The following is a 22,900-nucleotide window of genomic DNA, read 5'->3' on the forward strand; positions in this document are numbered from 1 at the left end:
CAAATGTCTTTTAAAAGTTCTTGTTATGCCTAGCTCAACCACTTCCTCTGGCAGCTCCTTCCATGTACCCTCTGTGTAAAAAAAAGTTGCCCTTCAAGTCCTTAATAAATCTTCCTCCTGTCACATTAAACCTATGCCCTCTAGTTCTTGATTTCCCAACCCTGGGAAAAAGACAGTGCTTTCACCCTATCTATGCCCCTCATGATTTTATACACCTCTGTAAGATCACACCTCAGTCTCCTACGCTCCAAGGAAAGAAGTCCTAAGCTGTCCAGCCTCTCCCTGTAACTGGCAACATTCTTGTAAATCTTCTTTCCAGTTTAATATGACCCAATTTTTGTTCTTGCCTGCAAGGGGAACAATTTCTTGGTATCTAGCTTTCCCAATCCTTCTTAAATTCATGATATTAATCAGATTATCCACATTAAATACAGGGAAAAGAAACCATCTAGTTCACTCTTTCCCCATATAATTTTATGAGAGAAAATTCACTTTGCTGGTAGTCTAGTGAACTCCATGGTAGCACTATCTTTTAACCTACACAAGCATTACATACCTAGAATGTGTGGTTGTAAGTTTTGCAAACATAAGGCCTAAATTAAAATTAAATGATGGCATACTGCTTTTTTCAGAGGTGATTAAACTGAGACTTTGAACCTAGTTGGTGCCTGTTATTTGAGAACACTGTCTTGGAACACTGATAAACCCTGAAAAGACACCACCTCTTGTATCTTCATCAGCAGCTTGGTTCTCTGTCTCCAGCTGGCAGTTGTCAGACTTTGCAGTTGTTGACAGCACTCCTTGAATTGCTGAACCCTCATGTTGCAGTGTCTATGGCTTGTTCGTGTTCAAACCAAGCTGAGTGGAGTTGGGGATCAAAGAGACTTAATGGAGCAGGTTGAGGAACATTTCTGCTCTGGACTTGATGACACTGCCTTGGTTCTGAGATAGTGTGTTTACAGCAGTTCACTGCTGAGACTGGGGGCGATTCAGGAATCTTACCAAAGATTGACAACTCTCGTAAATAAAAACAATCAATTGAGTAAAACAGATTTCATGTGTTTCCTATCTTTAGAAGTTCAGTGTCAATTGGTATTGGTTTATTATTGGTTTATACATGTTTCACTATGGATTTTCACCTCTTAGTTTGTATGAGTCCTCATTTTTTGGCTATCTTACAGCTACAGCTTTAAGAGGCAAAAGCTACTTTTTGATAGTCTTTATGTAAAATACCTGATTCCACTAAATACTTCATTGTTGTTCCAAAACATTTTCAAAGATTTGAATGGCGAGTTGGATGTGGCTTTGGATTTCACTGATAATGAGGTTTGTTTACGTCAGGTGGTGACATAGAGCTCTTCGACTAATTACCAGTTAAGAATGGAGAACAGTCATTCTGTACGATATGAGCTCCTGGCTGCTATTGGGGAAGGAGCTTACGGAAAAGTGTACAAGGCGAGAGACCTGGAAAATAACGGGAAATGTGTGGCTCTGAAAAGAATAGCGGTTCCAAGAACGCCAGAGGGGATCCCTTTCATTGTCATTCGAGAAGTGGCCTGGTTAAAACAATTAGAACTCTTTGACCATCCAAACATCATCAGGTAAGATTACTAACATACTGAATCCTTTCTGACTTTCTTTCCTGTTTTATTCCCCTACTGCTAATATTAATGCACCCCTTTTTGAGCAGCAAGATGGAATAGTCAGACTTGCAGGCCACAGCGAGCATTTATCAACCAGTCAGGAGTGCTTTTTGAGCGATGAAGTTGGTGGAAGTGTCAGCAGTGAACCAGTGGGTAGAATCCCTGCCTCTGTTAGAAAGTGATTGTTTCAAGTCCCAACTCAGAAATGGGAGCACTAAATCAAGATGGATAATCCACTGTAGTACTGAAGGTGTGCTACATTTTCAGAGGTATTAAAATGAGATATTAAACCTATTATTTGTATACTTGCCAGCACCACTACACACATTGTTGCTGTACAGTTTATGAGAGCTTGTTGTGTGAATTTAGGATGCCAGCACTGCAGTAGTGACTTTCCATCTTCTGGGGATGAACTTGTGGCTTACAAGATCAGCATTTATCTCCCATCCCTAAGTGTCCCTTGAGAAGATGGAGATGGACCAGTGAAGTCCTTCTGCTGAAGGTACGGCCACAAGGCTGACGGGGAGACAATTCCAGAGTTCAGACCCTGTGATGCCGAAGGAACAATATAGTCCTAATGAGCGGAGCCAGGAGGCCATAAACCCACTGAGTTCAAAGGGACCACAGGAATCAGGGCCCCAGTGTGTTCAAAAGGAGCATGGAACCAGGATTCTGGTGAATTTAAAGGGAGCACGGAAAATGGGGTATGGTGAGCTTAAAAGGAGTGCAGGAAGCAGAGTCCCAGTGAGTTTGAAGGGAGTGTTGAAACAGACCCAATGATTTTAAAGGGAGTGGAAGCAGACGTGAGTTTAAAGGGAGCACAGGAAATGGGCCTCGATGTGTTTAAATTAAGCATGCATTACTGCTAGGTACCCATTGGGTCATCATCCCTCGTATTTCACTTAGAACATAAGAAATAGAAACAGGCGTAGGTCCCTCATGCCTTCTCCACCATTCAGTAAGATTGAGGGTGATCTAATCTTGGCTCAGTTCCATTTTTTTTGCCTGTTCCCCATTACTCTTGATTCCCCTGTAGTCCAAAAATCTGCATCTCTCACCATCAACTCTGTTAAGCCCCTCAGAATTTCATATATTTCAACAGGGTCACCTCTCACTCTCTAACAAATATAGACTCAAGCTGTTCAAAGAACAACACTTTCACCCCAGGGATCAAACTGGTGAACCTTCTCTCAACTGCCCCTGATGTTTCAGGAAAATAATTTCTTCAATTCCACCATCCAAATGCAGCAAAATGCCAATATTCCACAATTCCATTGATGGGAAATCCCGATGGTTTGGCAAGTGGCTCACTGAATCCTCAGTCCCATGCTCACTTTGAGTACACTGGGTCCCCGTTCCTCCGGTCACTATAAACACACCAGGGCCCCATTACCACGCTCCCTTTAAACTCATGGAAACATAGAACATAGAAAAACTACAGCACAATTCAGGCCCTTCGGCCCACAAAGCTGTGCCGAACATATCCCTACCCTAGGGACATCAACTCATCGGGGCTCTCTTTCCCTTACTTCCTTTAAAGTCACTGGGGTTCTGGTTCGTACACTCCCTTTAAACTCACTGAGGCCCCAGTTCCCAGGCTTCTAAATTCACCAGGACCCTGGTTCCATGCTCCCTTTGCACACACCAGGTCCTGTTTACTATGCTCCCTTTGAACTCTTGTGGGTTCACTGGAAATTATTATGCTATTATACTTTTAAAAAAGGTGAATTAAAAGTGTTGTTTTATTATCGGAAGTAAAGTCCAATAGTTCTGAAAATCTGTTAGTCTGGCACTTCAAAGTCCTGAAGGTGCCAGATTATTGCAGTTTTATTATATATTGTAAAAAGGGCATGTTTTATTAGTTCAGGGGATAGAAGTTAACTTCTTTGAAATTTCTCATTTTAAATTGACTGTGGGTGCATGAAGGTTAGTTAGAATCATTTTGATTTTTATTTGACTGTGCTTCATAATGCAAAGAAATTGTTTTTCCACAACTTGAATTCTTAATCTGAATCTCTGCCCAGTCTTCACAGTTTACGTAGAAATATCCCATTTTTGAGTTTTTCCAGTTACCAAATCAAAAGAAATGGAGGCACATTCCTTGGGAAGGATTCAGAATAAACCTCATTCATTGTTCTGTGGTGACATCCATCACCCTGGAGTTCAGAAGAGTGAAAGATAATCACACCGAGCTATATAGATTTCTGACAGGAGTTAGTGTCTCTCGGATGGAGAGTATTGAACGACAGGCCTAGTCCAGATAAGGAATTGGCCATTTTGGTTTGAAGAGAAACTTCTTTGCTCTCCAGCGAGCCGTGATCATTGAATATATCCAAGGCTAAAATCAGTAGATTTGTGAACACTAAGGAATTCCAGATGTGGGGATCAGGCAGGAAATTGGACTTAAGGTGCAGGGAATGACATGATCTTACTGACTGGTGAAGCAGGCACAAAGCCTACTTTATTTCAATAATTTGGAGCAGATGTTGGTTAAACTTTACCAGCACGTGTTCAGCCCTCGTTCGAGGCTTGCATGATACTGCCCCATTAATCTGGCCAGCATGTGATCAGCAAAAGAATCTTGAAATTTTGGTAGTGACAGATCCAATTCATTTTGTACAACTCTGATCTCAGCAGCATATCAAGAGCTTTTTCATCAATGTGTGAGTTCAACAGTAAGCTAAGACTTCTGCAGAAGACGGAAAAGCACTTAAGGAAATGTTAGGATGTTATGATAGGGTGAGATGGATGGGTGAGAGGAACTGCTTATGGGATGCAGAGGTCTGTGCTAAAAATTAAGTGTAAAATTTAATCCTTATTTCTTAGAGTCAAACAGACCTTTTGCCCATCAAGCACCCATTAACACTAATCCTACACTAGTCCCATTTTATTCTTCTCACATTCCCATCAACTCCGTATTTTATTACCCACTACACGCCAGCGACAATTTACAGTGGCCAGTTAACATACCAACCACATGGCTGAGGGATGTGGGATGAAATCCACATTGTCACAGGAAGGACGTGCAGATCCCACACAGACAGCACTGGCGGTCAGGATCGAACCTGGATCGCTGGAGCTGTGGAGTAACAGCTCCACTGGCTGAGACCCTGTGCCATTTCCTTACAACAGAGCTGAATAAGTGAGAGTACTCCCTAAGATAGGTTTAACAATTGGTTCATAACACAACTATATTTCTAGCTTTAATGGTTCATTTCTAGACAACATCTGCATTCGATCAGCATGTTTAAACGTCTGTTACCTAAAGCTTACACTGTGCCATTATTACAAGGAACAACTTGTATGTACATGATGCCTTATGTATATCGCATCACGCTTCAGTGTCCAAACAAAATGAGACGAAATCAAGTTTTGCTGTATTGAAGACTCTCCCTCTTGTTATTCAGGTTGTTTGATGTCGAGCTTGGTCACCAGACGGATCAGACAATGAAACTGACGCTAGTGTTTGAACTGATTGAACAGGATTTATCAGTTTTCCTTGCAAAAGTTCAGGAGCCAGGGCTTCCTCGTAACAAAGTAAAGGTAAGTCGGTATTCGTGGATTTGGAACAGTTTTCTCAACCCAGAGTCCTTGTGTATTGGAAGACTGTGTAAAATGGTCAAGCAGTGATAATCGGCAGTAAATGCATCCCATACTGTTGGATGTACTGCCCTCCCCCTCTCCCTCCCAAGTGTGGCCCATTTAGCTTCAGTAATGACCAACTGATGATGCCTTTCACATCCTCAGTCAACCAGGTCCATCCATCGAGAGATCCATTGGGGTGCTGGAGTGCCGCTTCAGGTACTTGGAGATCTCTGGTGTTGTACTTTGGGAGAATAGTGAGGATTGCCCTGATTTCCTGAGTCATGGATCACTACCTTTTAAGTCTCGAAATTTACTAGTCAGTTGTTGCCATGAATTGCATTTGCACAAATTAGGCATTTTCTGTGTTAGTCATGGAGTTATACAGCAAAGGAACTGGCCCTTCAGCCTACCATGGCCATGCCGACCATTTTGTCCATTTACACTATACCCATTTTCCTGTATTAGGACCACATCCTTCTTTGCTTTGCCTATTTAAGTGTCTGTCTAAATGCCTCTTAAACACAGTAATTGTATCTGATTCCTCCACCTCCTCTGGCAGCATATTTCCAAATATCAACCACACTCTGTGTAAAAAAAAATCACCTCATCTTAGCCCCTCTACTTCCTCAGGAGGCTAAAGAAATTTGGCATGTCCCCTTTGACCCTCACCAATTTTTATCGATGCACCATGGAATGCATCTTATCTGGATGCATCATGGCTTGGTATAGCAACTACTCTTCCTGTGACCGCAAGAAACTGCAGAGAGTTGTGGACACAGCCCAGCACATCACCGAAACCAGCCTCCCCTCCATGGACTCTGTCTATACTTCTCGCTGCCTCGGTGAAGTAGCCAGCATAGTCAAAAACCGCACACACCTGGGACATTCTCTCTTCTCCCCTCTCCCATCGTGCAGAAGATACAAAAGCCTGAAAGCACTTGCCACCAGGCTCAAGGACAGCTTCTATCTCGCTGTTATAAGGCTATTGAATGGTTCCCCAGTACAATAAGATGGACTCCTGACCTCACAATCTACCTCGCTATGACCTTGCACCTTATTGTCTACCTGCACTGCACTTTCTCTGTAGCTGTTGCACTTTATTCTGCTTTTTTTTAATTGTTTTACCCTGTACTACCTCAATGCACTGTGTAATGAATTGATCTGTATGAATGGTATACAGGTTTTTCACTGTACCTCGGTGCACGTGACAATAACAATCCAATTCCAATTAAACCTATGCCCTCTTGTTTTTGATAACATTACCATGGAAAAAAGATTTTGACCGTCTACCATACTTATGCTTCTAATAATCTTATATACTCTATCATGTCACCCCTCAGCCTCCTTCGCTCTAAGGAAAGCACACCCAGCTTATCTAATCTCTCCCTATAGCCAAAGTCCTGCAATCCAGGCAATGTCCTGGTGGACCTCCCCTGTGCTCTCTCCAGCACAATCACATCCTTCCAATAGTGTGGCAACCAGAACCGCACACAGCGCTCAAAGGCCAACCTCACCAGTGTTGTAGAGGAATTCTCAGGCAGGAGACCAGGAATTTTCAGGCAGTTAAATCGCATGGATCCAAAGTATGTCTGTCATTGGTCACTCACAACCAGTTTAAAGGGGACATCCCTGAGCAGAGCCTAGCCTGGTACTGGGAACCAACATAAGTAGGTTCCCTTTACTCCTTGGACACAAGCATGACCAGCCACCACAATACACGTTCCCCATCTCTTCAGATGTTCTGTGATCTCGGTTGGAAATGCTGATCATCCAGTGCGGCTCAGACACGTAGTAGGGGACAGTCTGTGAAATGGTGAAGATTAATCCAGCAAGTATCCAGCAGCCGGTACCTTTTTCTCAGGGTCGAAATGTCTAATACTGGAGGGCTTGCGTTTAAGGTGAGAGGGGGATAAATTCAGAGGAGATGTGCAGGGCAAGTTTTTTACCAAGAGAGTGGTGGGTGCCTGGAATGCGCTGCCAGGGGTGGTGGTGGAGGCAGATATGATAGGGATGCCTAAGAGGCTCTTAGAGAGGCACAAGAATGTGCAGAGAATGGAGGGACATGGACATTGTGCAGGCAGAAGGGATTACTTCAGTTAGGCATTTAATTACTAGGTTAATTAGTTTGGCACAACATTGTGGGCTGAAGGGGCCAGTTCCTGTGCTGTACTGTTCTAATAACCAGAGATTGGATAAGTGCCAGGAGCCACCACACTGCCACTCAAAGCTGCATTGACTGAGTTCTCATTAAAGTAAAAACCTCAGTGAATAATTATTAACGTCTGACACATGAACAGTCAGAAAGATGCTGGTGTGTAAATTTCTACATGAATTGAGGAAATGCAGAGTAATATTTTTCCTAAACCTGATTTTAACATTGTCCCATTTTGCATTTAGGATATGATACATCAGCTCTTTAGAGGCTTAGATTTTCTCCATTCAAACCGTGTGGTACACCGAGATTTGAAGCCACAGAACATTCTGGTTTCAAGCAGCGGCCAGGTGAAGTTGGCAGACTTTGGTCTGGCACGAGTGTACAGCTTCAACATGGCTCTGACGCCTGTGGTAAGTCTTTAGACTGTTCTCTCGTTCTGTGGTGTGGTTTTGCTGGTGCCTGACACACAAGACCCTGTGAAGCTCTGGGAAGTTAGTTTGGATTCCACTCCGAAAACATGAGGCATTGAGAGAATGCTGATTTGTGCTGTGAACTGGTTGAAGCACATGACTACACCAAGTCCTTGGTATTCGCAAGGGATCAGGGCACAGACCTCCTGCAAATAACAAAACATGTGGACATCAGTAAAGTTGCTGACAGTGACACTAAGGCTGCAATGACATACAGTGGTCAACCTCTCCATGGATAGAACATCTTCTATGTACAGTGGTCAACTTCTCCATGGATACAGTATAACAGCTTCTATGTAAGGTTCAGCTTCTCACCTTGCTCAGGACCCCAACCCTAGTTACACACACATGCATGCACGCACGCACACACACACACACACACACACCCCCCTTCCCCGGAGCCCCTGATCCCGGCTCCAGCCACATACGCAGCCCGTTCTGCGGCCCCTGGCTCCATCGTCAAGCCTACTCAAGTTTTAAGGATAAGGAGATTCAGCCTGTCACGAACAGTTTAACAAACTTCTGCAGATATAATGTTGAAAGTATCCTGACTGGTTGCATCATGGTCTGGTACGGCAATTCCAATGCACAGGAACGTAAGAAGCTGCAGGGAGTAGTGGACTCAGCCCAATATATCATGGGCACATCCCTCCCCACCATCTGTAGTATCTACAGGAGCCGCTGCCTCAAGATGGCAATAATATCAAAAATTCCCATCATCCAGGCCATGCCATCTTCTTGCAGCTACCATCGGGCAGGAGGTACAGAAGCCTGAAGTGCAACACCACCAGGTTCAAGAACAGCTACTTCCCTTCAACCATTTGGTTCTTGAACCAACCTGCACAACCCTAATCACTACCTCAGTATAGCAACACCATGACCATTTTGATCACTTTACACTACAATGGACTTATTATTTGGTTCTAGTTGTGTTCTTTCTTGTAAAAAGTGTATAATTTATAGTTAATTTATGTTTCTCTTGTGAATGTTGTGTATTTGATGCCTGTGATGCTGCTGCAAGTAAGTTTGTCATTGCACCTGTGCATACACATACTTGTTTATATGACAATAAACTCGATTTTGACTTTGATTCCCCCTCGCCCCTCCAATGTTCCTGACCCTGACTCAGGACACTACCTGCCCAGCACAAGACATCAAAAGCAATCCATCTCATAGTAAACAGGATTCACCAGACACCACAGGGGAGGGTCCTGGAGGAATATATAATATTTACCAACAATCCCAGTAAGACACGGCTCACCTTGGATCCACAGAAAGTAAGGCAGTGAATGATGAGGGCCCAGTGTACTGGTGACATCCCCCTCACAAGCCCAGAAGGAAGCTGATGTGATTAAAATTCAGTCAGGTGGAGTTGCCTTTTCCCAGTGTTTGCAGCGTGGACATTTCCCAGGCCACAAAATGATTGCACTGCTGCTCCTCAAGGCACCTTCACCTGGGGAAATGCCTTTGGGTAAATGGGCCATTTTCCATGATGGACATGCGTGGTGAAATTATATTGCATTGACCCAAAGCGTGTCAATTGTTGATCACTCAACCGACTAAGAGAGGACTACGCTGAGCAGGTCCCAGACCAACGCCAGGAATCCAACACATGTATCTGATGCAACCATTCCTGAGCACCAATCTTCCTGTCCCCCCAGTAAAAGATGCACTTATCACTTGACACCCCCCCCCCCCCCCCCAGTCCATCAGTCAGTGGCACCGACCCACTACCAAGGGACACTTGTAGGCTCCACCAAACTCCTGCTGATGAACCTTGCCTCAACCTGCTTTGGACCCACAGCTCTTCTTCACAGGGCCTGAACCTGCCTGCTATCTTCTGGTCACTCTGCACTGGCACAGTATGTGAAGGGAAGACCTTGTATAAGACATATTCAGTATTGCCCAACATCTTGGACCTCTGAAGTTACTGGCCGCAGGCATGTGAGCACAATGGCCATTTAATGCTCCTTCCACAGACTCTGAGAAGCCTGTAACGCAGGTAGTGCCGGTGACCCCGGGTTCAGTCCTGACCTCCACTACTGTCTGTGTGGAGTTTGCATGTTCTTCCTGTGACCACGTGGGTTTCCCCGGGTGTTTGGGTTTCCTCCCACAACCCAAGGTCATGCAGGTTGGTTGGTTACACTGAGAAAGACGAGATGCTGGAATCTGGAGCAACAAACAAACTGCTGGAGGAACTCAGCAGGTCAGGCAGCATCTGTGGAGGGAAATGGACAGTCAGTATTTTGGATTAAGACCCTTCCTTTGGATTGGAAGATAGAAGGGAGATAGCCAGTTTAAAGAGGTGAGGGGAAGAGGTGGAGCAAGAGTTAGCAAGTGATGATAGGTTAATTGATTACTTCTGGGTGGAGGAGAATCAATGGGAGTTGATAGACAGGTGAGATACAATAGGGTACAAAGCAATAAGTGGAGAATGTGATGGATGGGATTGCTCTGAGAGCCAGCATAGACTCAGTGGACTGAATGGTCACCTCTCTTATAGGAGAATACATACTGCCTAGGGTAGGGAGGCAGGGACATGGAAACACCACCATCTTCCTCTGTAACTCACACACTTTGCCAACTTGGGCATATGTGATGTTCTGCCCTCATCATCATTGACTGAAAACCCTGCACCTTCCCACTGCCAGGGCAGTGGATGTATCTTCACCACACAGTGGCGCCTCAGGGTAGCTCAGCAACACCAGCTTAATGGACACCGGGGTGACACCCATATCCTGTGCAGGAATAGGTCAACAAAAACACGCATAAACTTTCAGAGCCTATTTTGCAGTCGAGTATTTCTAACCAACAGCCTCTTGTTTAGGTTGTTACGCTGTGGTACCGGGCTCCAGAAGTCCTTTTGTATTCACGCTACACAGCAGCTGTCGACATCTGGAGTGCAGGCTGCATTTTTGCTGAAATCCTCCAACTGAGGTAAGCTGACTAACAGATATGGGGAGTTAGACCAGAATTAGAGTTGTTTCTTCGAGAACTTAACGCTGTATAATAACACTGATGCTTTAAAGACTTTTATTATGTTATGTACAGACCCTCATGACCTTCCCACCCTAGGTGGGTGGTGCTTACGAAGGCCCATTCTCACAGTAGTTCTGTCATATATGACCGTCTGTAACTGCATTCCCCCTTGTATCATAACCTCAACCTTTGCCATTTTGGAACACTGGACAGCCCCATTCTCTGCCATAACATTACATAACCCAGCCTTAGATAAATAAGAAATCATGTAGTCCCTCCCACAACTTGATCAGTTTTCTGTCTTATTGTAACCTCATTCTATGCCAAATTGTAAAGCCATTTCACTTTGTTCTCTGTTGTACCACAACTAAATTATCTAGCATACCACAATCTACATGTAACATCATTGTCCACCACCTTAACTTAATGAGTCCCACATTGGAACCTCATTCTGCACTGTAATCCCATGTGATACAACCATTCCCAAGCACCAACCCTTATCCGCTCCCCTCGTCCCACTCTCTGCTCTTTCAGAGCAGGAAAAGAAATATAGCTCAGTGTTTTAGGGAGATGATTCCTAATTCTGTGAAACCTGAATTTGTGCATAGCACTATCGTGGAGCTAATTTCTCCGATTGTAAGGCAAAGAAGTTGAACTATTCACATCTCATTTCCCAGAGGGTTTGCTTGAAAATAAATCCAGCCACAGTTTCTTATTAAAGAATAAAAGTTCCAAAAGGCCTGGATTTTGCAGTTGATGGTGATTGCAGTCACGGATGCCAGACACATCTGCCGATGTAGCTCTGGTGATCCCTGTGGAAAGACCCTACTGCTGTCAGGAATCCACTGCAGAGGATCACTGGTTTTCCAGCTACTGTGGTCGTTCAGTAGGCTGAACAGCCAATCTCATTGAATGTTTCTCACAGACCGCAAACCAGAAAGAAAAAAGCGGGATCCTTAACAAAATGTTAAACTTTTACTGCATTCAGAAGATTTGAATACATACGACACTGAGGTAGAAACTGAAGAAAAGAATACGTTAAATCCTTTATATTTTGAAATATTTATGTGAGAGAACTATAATCCATGCACATAATTCTGTTTAAGATCTGAGAGTTTACCAAACTGAAATTATGCCTAATATACAATTAAAAATTCACATCTTTTACATAAAAGCAAATTTTCAAGCATCTTACAGTGAGAATTATTTGTGAGAAGGTGAAATTTTCATTAATTGCTGAATTGCTGCAAGGGACGGTGAACTGTGTGGGGACAGGTTGAGGGGGGAGGACGAGCAGGGAACTATGGACAGCAGCTTCAGGATATTCTTGTTTAACCATGTTTGTGTAGAGTCCAGAAGCTGCTGTCAGTTTTGCAGTGTATTGACGGCAGACACTGACAGTTAGTTTAGCCATCGTTACACCAGCAGAATCTAGACCATGATGGTGCTCTTAACAGCAGATTAACACTGCAGTAGTGAGTGGAAATCAAGCCTTTGGAATTCTGCTGTCAAGCAGAGCATCCAATTCTTAAAAAAAGATTAACTGCTGAGTGGATAACAGAGGTGAAAGATAAAGCATAGTTCGAAGAAATAAATTACATGGTGTGCTCTAAATGAGATGACAGTGCAGAGAGCAGTGAACGCTCAATTATTACTCAGGGAATTGATGGTGTTGAGATGCATGGAAAGATGTGTTTTAATATCTCTAGAGCTGAAAATCTAACAGTGAGAGGATCATTTGACTTCTTTTTCTATTTTTAGACCCTTCCTTTGTGGAATTTCAGATATTAATCAGCTTCAAAAAATATTTGAGTAAGTACCAGGGCTAGTGTACAGATTCTGAACAATTTTATCTTTTTAGAACCCTTGCCAAATGAAATCTAACAAGCAAATTGTTGGTGGGGTTTTCTCATTTCCCCTTTGATTATATGTAGTGCTGTCGACTTGTAGTAACCCTCAACTAGTTACTCAGGTTAGTAGGAAATATTTGGGGTGTGGAAGTTAATTGGACTGCACTTTTATAGATATACTGGACTGTGTGATCGTAAAGTGCAACAATTCTATTGTGCACTTTTTCATTTTTGCCATTGTGGTAAATTTCATTTAACAGAGGTTCTTTGATCACAGTTGAACAAAGGCTCCTAGCCTAAAACATGAACCTGTCTTGCCTCCAGAGAGATGCTGACAGCTTCTCTTTATTTATGGGTTTAAGTCCCACTCCAACAGCTTGAGCACAAGAAATCTGACCGTCCAGGTAGTACTGTGCTGTTTTTTTTCTGAAGCATTAAACTGAGGGCCCTCGATGAAAGGTATTCTGGCTCTGTCTCCTAGAAAGCTGAGGTATTTATTCTTGAGTAGCATCACCAAAAAAGTCTGGTTATTAGTACCTTACTGGGTGTAGGACTTTGTTTGTTAATAGTTTGTGTAGTTTCCCACATTATCATACTTCAGAGGGGCATCCTGAAGTCATGAAAGGTGCTATGTGAATGCAAAATTCTTCCTTTCCAAATGATGGAGTCATACAGCACAGAAACAGGCCCTTCGGCCCAACTGGTCCATGCCGGCCAAGATTCCCATTTGCCTGTGTTTGGCCCATTTCCCTCTAGACCTCTCCTATCCACGTACTTATCCAAATATATCTTAAATGTTGTTGAAGTACCTGCCTCAGTCACTTCCTCTGGCAGCTCATTCCATATACTGATCACCCTCTGGGTGAAAAAGTTGCCCTTCAGGTTCTTATTAAATCTCTCCCCTCTCACCTTAAACCTAGGCCCTCTAGTTCTTGATTCTCCAATCCCGAGAAAAGATTGACCCTATTTATGCCCCTCATGATTTTATACACCTCTATAAGATCACCGCTTATTCTGCGCTCCAATGAAAAAAGTCCCAATCTGCTCAACCACTCTCCATAACTCAGTCTTCCGAGTCCTAGCAACGTCCTTGTAAATCTCTCTGCACTCTTTCCAGCCTAATGGCAAATTTCCTATAGCAGGGTGACCAAAACTGGACACAATATTTCAAATGCAGCCTCACCAACGTCTTGTGTAACTGCAATATAACATCCCAACTTCTATACTCAGTGCCCTGACTGATGAAGGCCAGTGTGCCAAAAGCCTTCCTCACCATCCCGTCTACCTGCTACTTGTTGAAATTTCCTTTGTTACTTCAACAGTACAGTTATTGATGTGACTGAAATCTCACTGAGCTATGCTGCTGCCGATCCCTAGTATTGAGCACTAAAATGGCGGGTGGTGTTTTAAATTTCTGTGGTGTATTTTCTCATGTGGAAGTCACATCCCTGGACTCCTGCAGGATGAAGGATGCCCGAGCCAGTGGGTTTGTAGGTCCAAACCAAAAATGCAACATCCATTTCTGTGAATCCCAAAATCAAGTCACCTGGAATATGTGGTGTGGGAACAGAGGTTGCATGTGCTTCATAGGTGCATTGTTGCATTTAAAAATGCAAGTAGCGCAGGGCAAATTTCCTCATTTATTTCTGTGGGTGGACATGCAGTTGACCCTCAATTAAATCACCAGAATTACTGACAGAGACACCAAACCACAGGCTCCTCCCAGATTCTGCTGCTCCTGATGTCAACAGATGGCAGAGTTACAACTGAGTCACGTTCTTTGCCGAGAGATTAAAGTAAAAGTGCTCAGTTGTGCACTGGCAGAGACAAACACCAGAGTGCATTGGGCACTTAGGCTAAGGTGGGAGGCAGGCAGTAGATGGGGGTTGTGCATTTGCAGTGCGTGAATTCAGCACGAAAACAATTCAAGGAGCATCTGTCTTTGGATTGTCCACTAGCACACTGTTACAGAGTGTTTAATATTTAATGAGCTACTAGTTCTTGGAGTAACCTTGGCCTTGTCTTTTCAGTGCTCTTGGTCTTCCGGCTGAAGAGGAATGGCCTCCAAATGCCCCACTGCCCTACAACTCTTTCACTCCCAGGCTGGTGAAGCCTATTGAAGATTTATTACCGCGGATTGATTCACTGGGCAAAGACCTACTACTTGTGAGTTTGAGTGTTTAAACCGGGTCCTGGTGCAGCGTCTTGATCCGAAATGTAGACTTGCACCTTTTGCCTCCACGGATGCTGCTTGACCTGCTGAGTTCTTCCAGGGTTCTCTTTTTTTAGTTCCAGATCCCAGCATCTGCAGAATCTTTTGTCTTCACCCTTCCTGGCATGATTTACTTGAGCATTCTGTTGCTTTTGACTGGATTAGAAGGGATTTTTGGGTTCCTTGTGTTTATATTTACTGGACTTCGACTGTCATAGTGCCACAGCCCCAGTTGTTGTATTCCTTCTCAGGCATTTCAACCCCAGGTAGTTATTCATTCCCATATACTATACTACCTTACTATAGCCAAGAGCTGTACCTCCTGAAATTCAGTTTTCCACCAGCTGTTTGATCCCATTCTCTAAATCTCTAACAATGCCATTATTTCTTTTCCGCTGTGAAGTGCCTTGAAATGTTTCTTATGCTGCAGAAGTAGTTTGGGTGCTTTGCAAACCACTCACATTCCATTGAATTCCCCATCCCCAGCTGGTTAAGTCACCCTAACTAGAATTAATACCAACATTTTATTATATTTTGGTACGTGAACAGAATTAATCCAGTGTACTGAGCCTTTGTCAGAATCAATCAGCATCATATGATGAATTGAATACATTGAAGGTCAGTTTGTGTGGGAGAGGAAGAGACATCTTTTGAAGCGACACTGGCGAAAAATCGAGCACTGTTGAAATGATGAAGTCATCAGGCTTTTTGCAAGGTTGATTTGGTGCTGCAATATCCTATTTAGACACTGGAGGGCCCCATTGAGCCACATTACCCTTTGAGCAATCCACTGCAAACTTCCCTCTCATTTCCCTGTCATTGTAATTTATAACGTTGTTGACCATAAAAGAAATAGTCACAAAATGGATTACGTCACTGAAGGATGCAGTGGGACCAGATTTTCCTCTGCAAAATCGCTGGCTGCCTTAGATATGACACATTGGATCAGGGTGCAGTAAGTTACAGGGCAGCTTCCTCATGGTCTCCTTGCCATCCAGCTCCATCGAAACAGGCCCTTCGGCCCACCATGTTCATGCTGACCATCGAGAACCCATCTATATTAATCCCTTTACCAGCACTTGGTATGTAGCCTTCTGTGTCTTGGTGATCCAAGTGCTCGTCCAGTTACTTCATAAATGTTGTGACGATCTCTGTTTCCATCACCCTCTCAGGCAGATTCCAACCATCCCCTGGGTGAAAAAATTCTTCCTCAGATCTTTTCTAGGCCTCTCACCCCTTACCCTAAACATATGCCTTCCAGTTTTAGATACCTCTGCTTTGAGGAAGCAAAGGTATCTATCTACCTACCTATCTACCCTGTGTGTGCCTCTCATTATTTTGTGTACCTGTATCGGGTTCCCCCTCAGCTCCTCCATTCAAAGGAAAACAAACCCAACTTCACCGGTCTCTCCTCATAACTGAAACACTCCATCCGATTGCCAGGATTTTCCCTGGAACTGATGACAGACCAAAAACGGGATTGGGGGTTACACGCTCCACATGGTAATGTTAACTTGATGACAGGATAATGGGCTGTTTAGATAAGATAAGACAAGATATCTTTATTAGTCACATGTACATCGAAACACACAGTGAAATGCATCTTTTGCGTAGAGTGTTCTGGGGGCAGCCCGCAAGTGTCGCCACACTTCCGGCGCCAACACAGCATGCCCACAACTTCCTAACCCGTACGTCTTTGGAATGTGGGAGGAAACCGGAGCACCCGGAGGAAACCTACGCAGAGGCGGGGAGAACGTACAAACTCCTTACAGACAGCGACCAGAAGGTTGCTGGCACTGTAATAGCATTACGCTAACCGCTACGCTACCGTGCTGCTCCCTAAATGTAAATTGGTAAATCAGTTTATTATTGTCACATGGTTCTGAGGTCTAGAGAAAATCTTTGTTTTGAATGCCATCCATACAGATTATTTCATCACATCAGTACATCGAGGCAGAACAAGGGAAAAGTAATAACAGAATGCAGAATATAGTGTTACTGTTACAGAGAAAGTGCAGTGCAGGCAGACAATAAGATGCAAGGCCATGACAAGGTAGTTCGTGAGGTCAAGAGTCCATCTTATCATACAAGGGAACCATTCAATAGTCTTATAACAGTGGGGTAGAAGCTGCCCTGGAGCCTGGTGGTATGTGCTTTCAGGCTTTTGTACCTTCTGCTCAATAGGAGGGGGGAGAAGAGAGAATGTCTGGGGTGGGTGGGGTCTTTGATTATGTTGGCTACCAAGGAAGAAGACAGAGTCCATGGAGGGGAGACTGGTTTCTGTGATGCGCTGAGCTGTGTCCACAACTCCCTGTAGTTTGTTGCAGTCTCGGGCAGAGCAGTTGCCACACCAAGCTGTGATGCATCCAGATAGGATGCTTTCTATAAAAATTGGTGAGGGTCAACTGGGACGTGCCGAATTTCTTTAGCCTCCTGAGGAAGTAGAGGCGATGGTGCACTTTCTTGGCCGTGTTCTCTACGTAGATAGACCAAGACAGGCAGTTGGTGACATGTGAATAATGTGTCACTGTAGGCAGATCCTGGTGGTCAACACTCCGCACCCAGGCTTGGGAGCGTGCATGACTCTCTCCTTCTGAGGCAGTCAGCCATATTTCAGCCTCTGTAATAAACTAGCAAGTTAACCCTTGAATCCAGGGCTCCATCCTGCATTGTAAGGAGATTCAGGAGATGAAACACTAGGAACACAGTGAAAGCAATCATCACAAGCAACTGTAGAAAATTGCAGAAAGATTACACAGGAAAGGACCACTTGGCCCATCACTTCCATACCAGCTGTCCGCAAGAGCAATTCAAATAGTCCCACACTCCATCCCTCAGCAAACTCTTTCCATTCAAGTACTTCTCCATTTCTCTTTTGAATGCCAAAATGGAATGTACCTCAGTGTCTGCCTCTAGCAGTGTATTCCAGACCCCAGGCAGTAACAGCATGAGGTGTTTGGACCTGTCAGTGAAACCGTTGAATAGATTGTATGCATTTGATCAAAAAATAATGCTATTTCTAAATTTGCTTCCTAATAACTGTGTCGTCAGCAACTAAAGATTTCCACTTGTTCCTGTTGTACTTCAGTGGGGAGTGTGGGGGAGAACCTTTCTCACACATTTGAGTTTTTTGAGGAAGTGACGAAGGGCAGTGGATGTTGGCCACATGAACCTTAGTAAAGATTTGACAAGATCTAGAAGGATAAGTCACATAGGATCCACAATGAGTTGGTAAGTCGAATGCAAAATTGGCTTGGTCATAGATGACAGAGGGTAGTGGAGACAAGGTGTTTTCCTGACTGGAGGTCGATGACCAGTGGTGTTCCGCAGGGACCAGTGCTGGGATCTCTGTTGTTTGTGATATATTAAAGTGATCTGGATGAAAATGCAGGTGGTCTGATTAGTCAGTTTGCAGACAACATGAGAATCGGTAGAATTGTGGATAGTGAGGAAGGTTGCCAACGGATGTAGCAGGGTATAGATCAGTTGGAAATTTGGGTGGAGAAATGGCAGGTGGAGTCTAATCTGGACAATTGTGAGATGTTATACTTTGGAAGATCAAAAGCAATGGTAAAGTATACAGTAAATGGCAGGAGCCTGAAGAGCACTGATGTACAGAAGGTTCTTGGGGTGCCAATCCATAGCTCCCTGAAAGTGGCAACACCAATGGATAGGGTGGTAAAGAAAGAGTATGGCATGGCTGCCTTGCCTTCATTGGTCGGGGCATTGAGTGTAGAAGTCGGGAAGTCACTTGCAGCTGTGTAAAGCTTTAGTTAGGTCACATTTGAAGTATTGTGCACTTCTGGTCACCACATTATAGGAAGGATGTGGAGGCTTTGGAGAGGGTGCAGAAGACATTCACTAGGTTGGAGTGTATTAGCTGTAAGGAGAGGCTGGACACACTCTGGAGTGTCGGAGGCTGAGGTGCAACCTGATAGAAGTTGATAAAGTTGAGAGGCACGGATGGAGTAGATAGTCTTCCTCCCAGGGTGGAAAGGTCAAATACCAGAGGGCATGCATTTAAGGTGAGAGGAGGGAAGTTTAAAAGAGATGTGCAGGGCAAGTTTTTTTTACACAGTGAGTGGTGGGTGCCTGGAATGGGCTGCCAGGGGTGATGGTGGAAACAGATATGATAGTAGTGTTTGTTTCTTTAGACAGACACACAAACTGACAGGGATTGGAGGGATACAGACCATGTACTGGCGGATGGAATTAGGTTAGATTGGCATCCTGTGGACCAAAGGACCTGTCCCTGTGCTGTACTGTTCTGTGTAGTGTGAGGAATATTGCACCATTCTGGTATAAACATTAATGGAAGAAATTTACAGTCCCCAAAGGGAAGCTAATCATTGATTCCCGAGATAAATAGATTCTTTTATGGGGAAAGATTGAGCAGATTGGCTCCATCCTTTCAAACCTAGAAACTGGAGAGAGGATGGTATTGAAACATACTAAATCCTGAGTCATTCCAGTACCTGCCAAAGGTAGTCTTTAGATAATATAAAGAGTGTTAGCGATCTGGGTTCAATTCCGGCCGCTGTCTGTAAGGAGTTCTTACATTCTCCCCGTGTCTGCGTGGGTTTCCTCCAGCTGCTCCGGTTTCCTCCCACATTCCGAAGACATACGGGTTAGGAAGTTGTGGGCATGCTCTGTTGGCGCCAGAAGCGTGGCGACACTTGCGGGCTGCCCAGAACACGCTACGCAAAAGATGCATTTCACTGTGTGTTTCGATGTACATGTGACTAATAAAGATATCTTCAAGATGGAAATCTTTACAGTTGCTGTGTTTGTCAGAAACGATCACTGTGTTTAAGAGGCATTTAGACACTTAAGTAAACAAGGCACAGCAGGCAAATGGAATCAGTGTAGACAAGCAAATAGATCTGTATGGGCTTGGTGGCCCAAAGGGCCCACTTATGACTCTGTGAAATAGATACTAAAATCAAACTTAGCCCTTGACATTTGTTTTTAAAGTACAGAGAGTTTGTAAGCTTCAGGCCTGTTGACACATGTGGGTCAGGCCTCTCCACCTTCAGGATCTGTCCCAGGCTTCCATCTATAGTCACATAATAAGAGATGGGCCCTGTTGGACTGAGATGAGCAAAAGCTTCTTCGAGAGCTGCAAATCTAGATTTCCTTGAGGGCATCCAGGGCCCAGATCAACTTTGAACAATAGGGGAAATCAATGGATACAAGGATAGGGCTGAGAAATGGACTTAAGGCAGAAGCAGCCATGATATTGAAGGGCAGAGAAACCTTCAGGAGCCGTTCAGTGCAAGCCTGCTTCTAGTTCCGGTTGGTGTTGGTGTTGGGGTTGGGCCGGACTGGGACAAATTTCGAAGTAAGACACCAGAGGCAGAGAGTTCTGGATTTCTCTTCAGTAAGTAAACATCTGTTTCCTGTTGATCACGAAACTTGGCTCTTTTTATGCTCCCGTTTCCAACTGGCTATCAGGTTTTAACGTTTTTACCACACGCGGCAGGCCTCATTTTATGGAGTTGGCCAGGGGTCAAATGGCGATTAAAACCGCTCATTATTGGAATGTCCTGCTGCTGTAGGATTAGGGTTTTCCAAAGATTTAAGATTTGCTCAGTAAGAAAGATTACAGTGGTAGAAATGCACATTAGTAAACTAATCCAAAATTTCTGGAAAAGTTTACAATTTCTGAACTCCCAAGTCTCCCAAGAGGAAAAGCTAATCACCTCGCCATTAACTCCATCTCTTCCACTAGATGTAATGCAATTTGCACCATTACAATCTCCATTAAAATTCCCAGCTCTCAAAGATTGTGTTCAACTGCTACCTCACAGCCCCAGGGACCTGAGTTCAATTCAGACCCTGGCTACTGTCTGTGTGGAGTTTGCATGTACTACCTGTGACCTTCAGCTGCTCTGGTTCCCTCTCGCATCCCAAAGATATGCTGGTAGATTAAGTGGCGACTGTAAGTTTCCCTAGTGTAGCTAAGTGGCAAAAAAAATCAAAGGGGAATTGGTTGGCAAGTGAGAGAGAACAAGTGGCTGGCTTACAGGGGAGATAAGGGGGGGGAATAGGGCTGATGGGATTGATCTGCAAGGAGCTGGCATAGACCTAATGGGTGGAATGGCCTCCTTCTCTGTTGTAATAAGTGAGTTACTTCCAATCATGACTGGTCCTGCAGTCAGACAGGCTTATGGACACTAGGAATTCTATCACCTATATGTGGCCCACCCTCACCTCCCAATGAGACAAAATGTACACTCTGAGGCCTTGGCACATAATTTAAGCCAAAGGGAAATGTGTTTGAGATGCCCTTCTTAAGAAAAATTGTTTAGATGGGAAACCATTGTAAGCAGCCTTAATAGATCTCATGGCACTATAGCAAACAGCTTTTGTACCTCAACCAAATCAACTGGTCATCTGATAAGATAAGATATCTTTATTAGTCACACGTACATCGAAACACACAGTGAAATGTATCCTTTGCATAGAGTGTTCTGGGGGCAGCCCACAAGTGTTGCCACACTTCCAGCGCCAACATAGCATGCCTACAACTTCCTAACCCGTACGTCTTTGGAATGTGGGAGGAAACCAGAGCACCCAGAGGAAATCCACGCAGACACGGGGAGAACGTACGAACTCCTTACAGACAGGGATTGCTGCTTGTGGGATCTTGCTGTGTTACAATTTAGCGACCACACTTATCTGTGCAACAATGACTGTAGCCCAGTGGTACTTGCTTTGTTGACACAAAAGGCACCAGACCTTCCTCTCCATTGAGCTCCAAAACATACCACACACATATTTAATATTTTGTTACCTGTGATCCCAAATTATGTTGTATATCGACCTTATGAGAGAAATGATTATTGGTTTTGCCCATGCTCAAGATATGTCAGTTTTATCCTCTTGATTTTTCCAAGTGGGTTGAATTAATTGTGCTTTTTTTTTTCAGAAGTGCCTGCGCTTTAGTCCAGACCAAAGGACTTCCACCTACGAGGCTCTTGCCCATCCATATTTCAGGGACACGCCGGAACATTTTTAGGACTGCATTCACGTGTGAACAAAAGAACGCCCTGTATTGGACTGAGAAGAGGCACACCCCTCTGATTAAAAACCACACTGGCTACAGAAATCACAGGGAGAAGAATGACAGTGAGCTCAATCCGTGGACACCGAAGTTGTTCCCCATGCTCCAACACTTCAGAAGGACTTGATTGGCTGTGAAACACTTTGGGACACACTTAAATAGTGAATGGCACCTCAGAAAATCAAGTGTCACTTTTCTTTTTCTTTCGATGAGGAAGAAGGAATTAATCTGAAGAAAACCCAGATGTTTTGAGTTTTTAACTTTTAGGTTTATTTGTGATTCAGAGTTAAAACGCCAGACATCGAGGCAGAAATTCATTCTTGGTCACATGCATTAAACATTCAATTTGATCCATGGAAAAAAAATTGGAAGTGGAGTTCAAGATTCTAATGTTATCATATTTTCCACATGTTACTAAAGATGAATTTCTAGCCCAGAATGTTTTGTTATTGTTAAACCACCATGCTTGTTCACCTTTGAGTGTTGCATGATCATCTGAAGAGACACAGGTAGTTTTTTCTTGTTACTAGTGAGTCACAACTAGCAGCTGACTCACCGGTGACGGGAGCAGGTTTTTACTCTGACAATGAGCCTTTGGTCGCAAGTGGATGATGGAGGAATAGACATGAGACTTGTTGTAGAGACTTAAAGAACATGGGTCAATAACTGATCAACAGTAAAACATTACTGAAAGACAAGTTTTAAGCACACTTAAATGTGGGGAAAGTGAACAATTTCAGTAAACAAATGAAAAATGTAATCATAAATAAATATGATTAATCTTCACTTCCAAGCTGCCATCGTTTCCATTCTTTGTTCATTAATTCTCCATTCAGTTAAAACCACTTAAACAGGATCTACAAGTAAGCCATTGATGAACATTTTGTGAAAATAAGTACAGGCAAAGCCACGATATATGACAACAATTGCCATAAATCTG

The 22,900-nt window shown here is 43.8% G+C and overlaps 1 protein-coding gene across 1 annotated transcript; it reads left to right on the forward strand.

Moving 5' to 3' along the window:
- The first annotated feature begins 1,380 nt into the window (after positions 1 to 1,380).
- On the forward strand, positions 1,381 to 21,915 carry LOC127582825 (cyclin-dependent kinase 6-like). The gene is made up of 7 exons (XM_052038391.1): positions 1,381 to 1,601; positions 5,051 to 5,186; positions 7,626 to 7,793; positions 10,681 to 10,790; positions 12,594 to 12,644; positions 14,713 to 14,848; positions 21,826 to 21,915. Exons 1-7 carry the CDS (start codon positions 1,381 to 1,383, stop codon positions 21,913 to 21,915), a joined length of 912 nt encoding a protein of 303 aa, XP_051894351.1.
- The last annotated feature ends 985 nt before the right edge of the window (positions 21,916 to 22,900 follow it).

Source organism: Pristis pectinata, chromosome 25 (assembly GCF_009764475.1).
Source record: "Pristis pectinata isolate sPriPec2 chromosome 25, sPriPec2.1.pri, whole genome shotgun sequence".
Lineage (NCBI taxonomy): Eukaryota > Metazoa > Chordata > Chondrichthyes > Rhinopristiformes > Pristidae > Pristis > Pristis pectinata.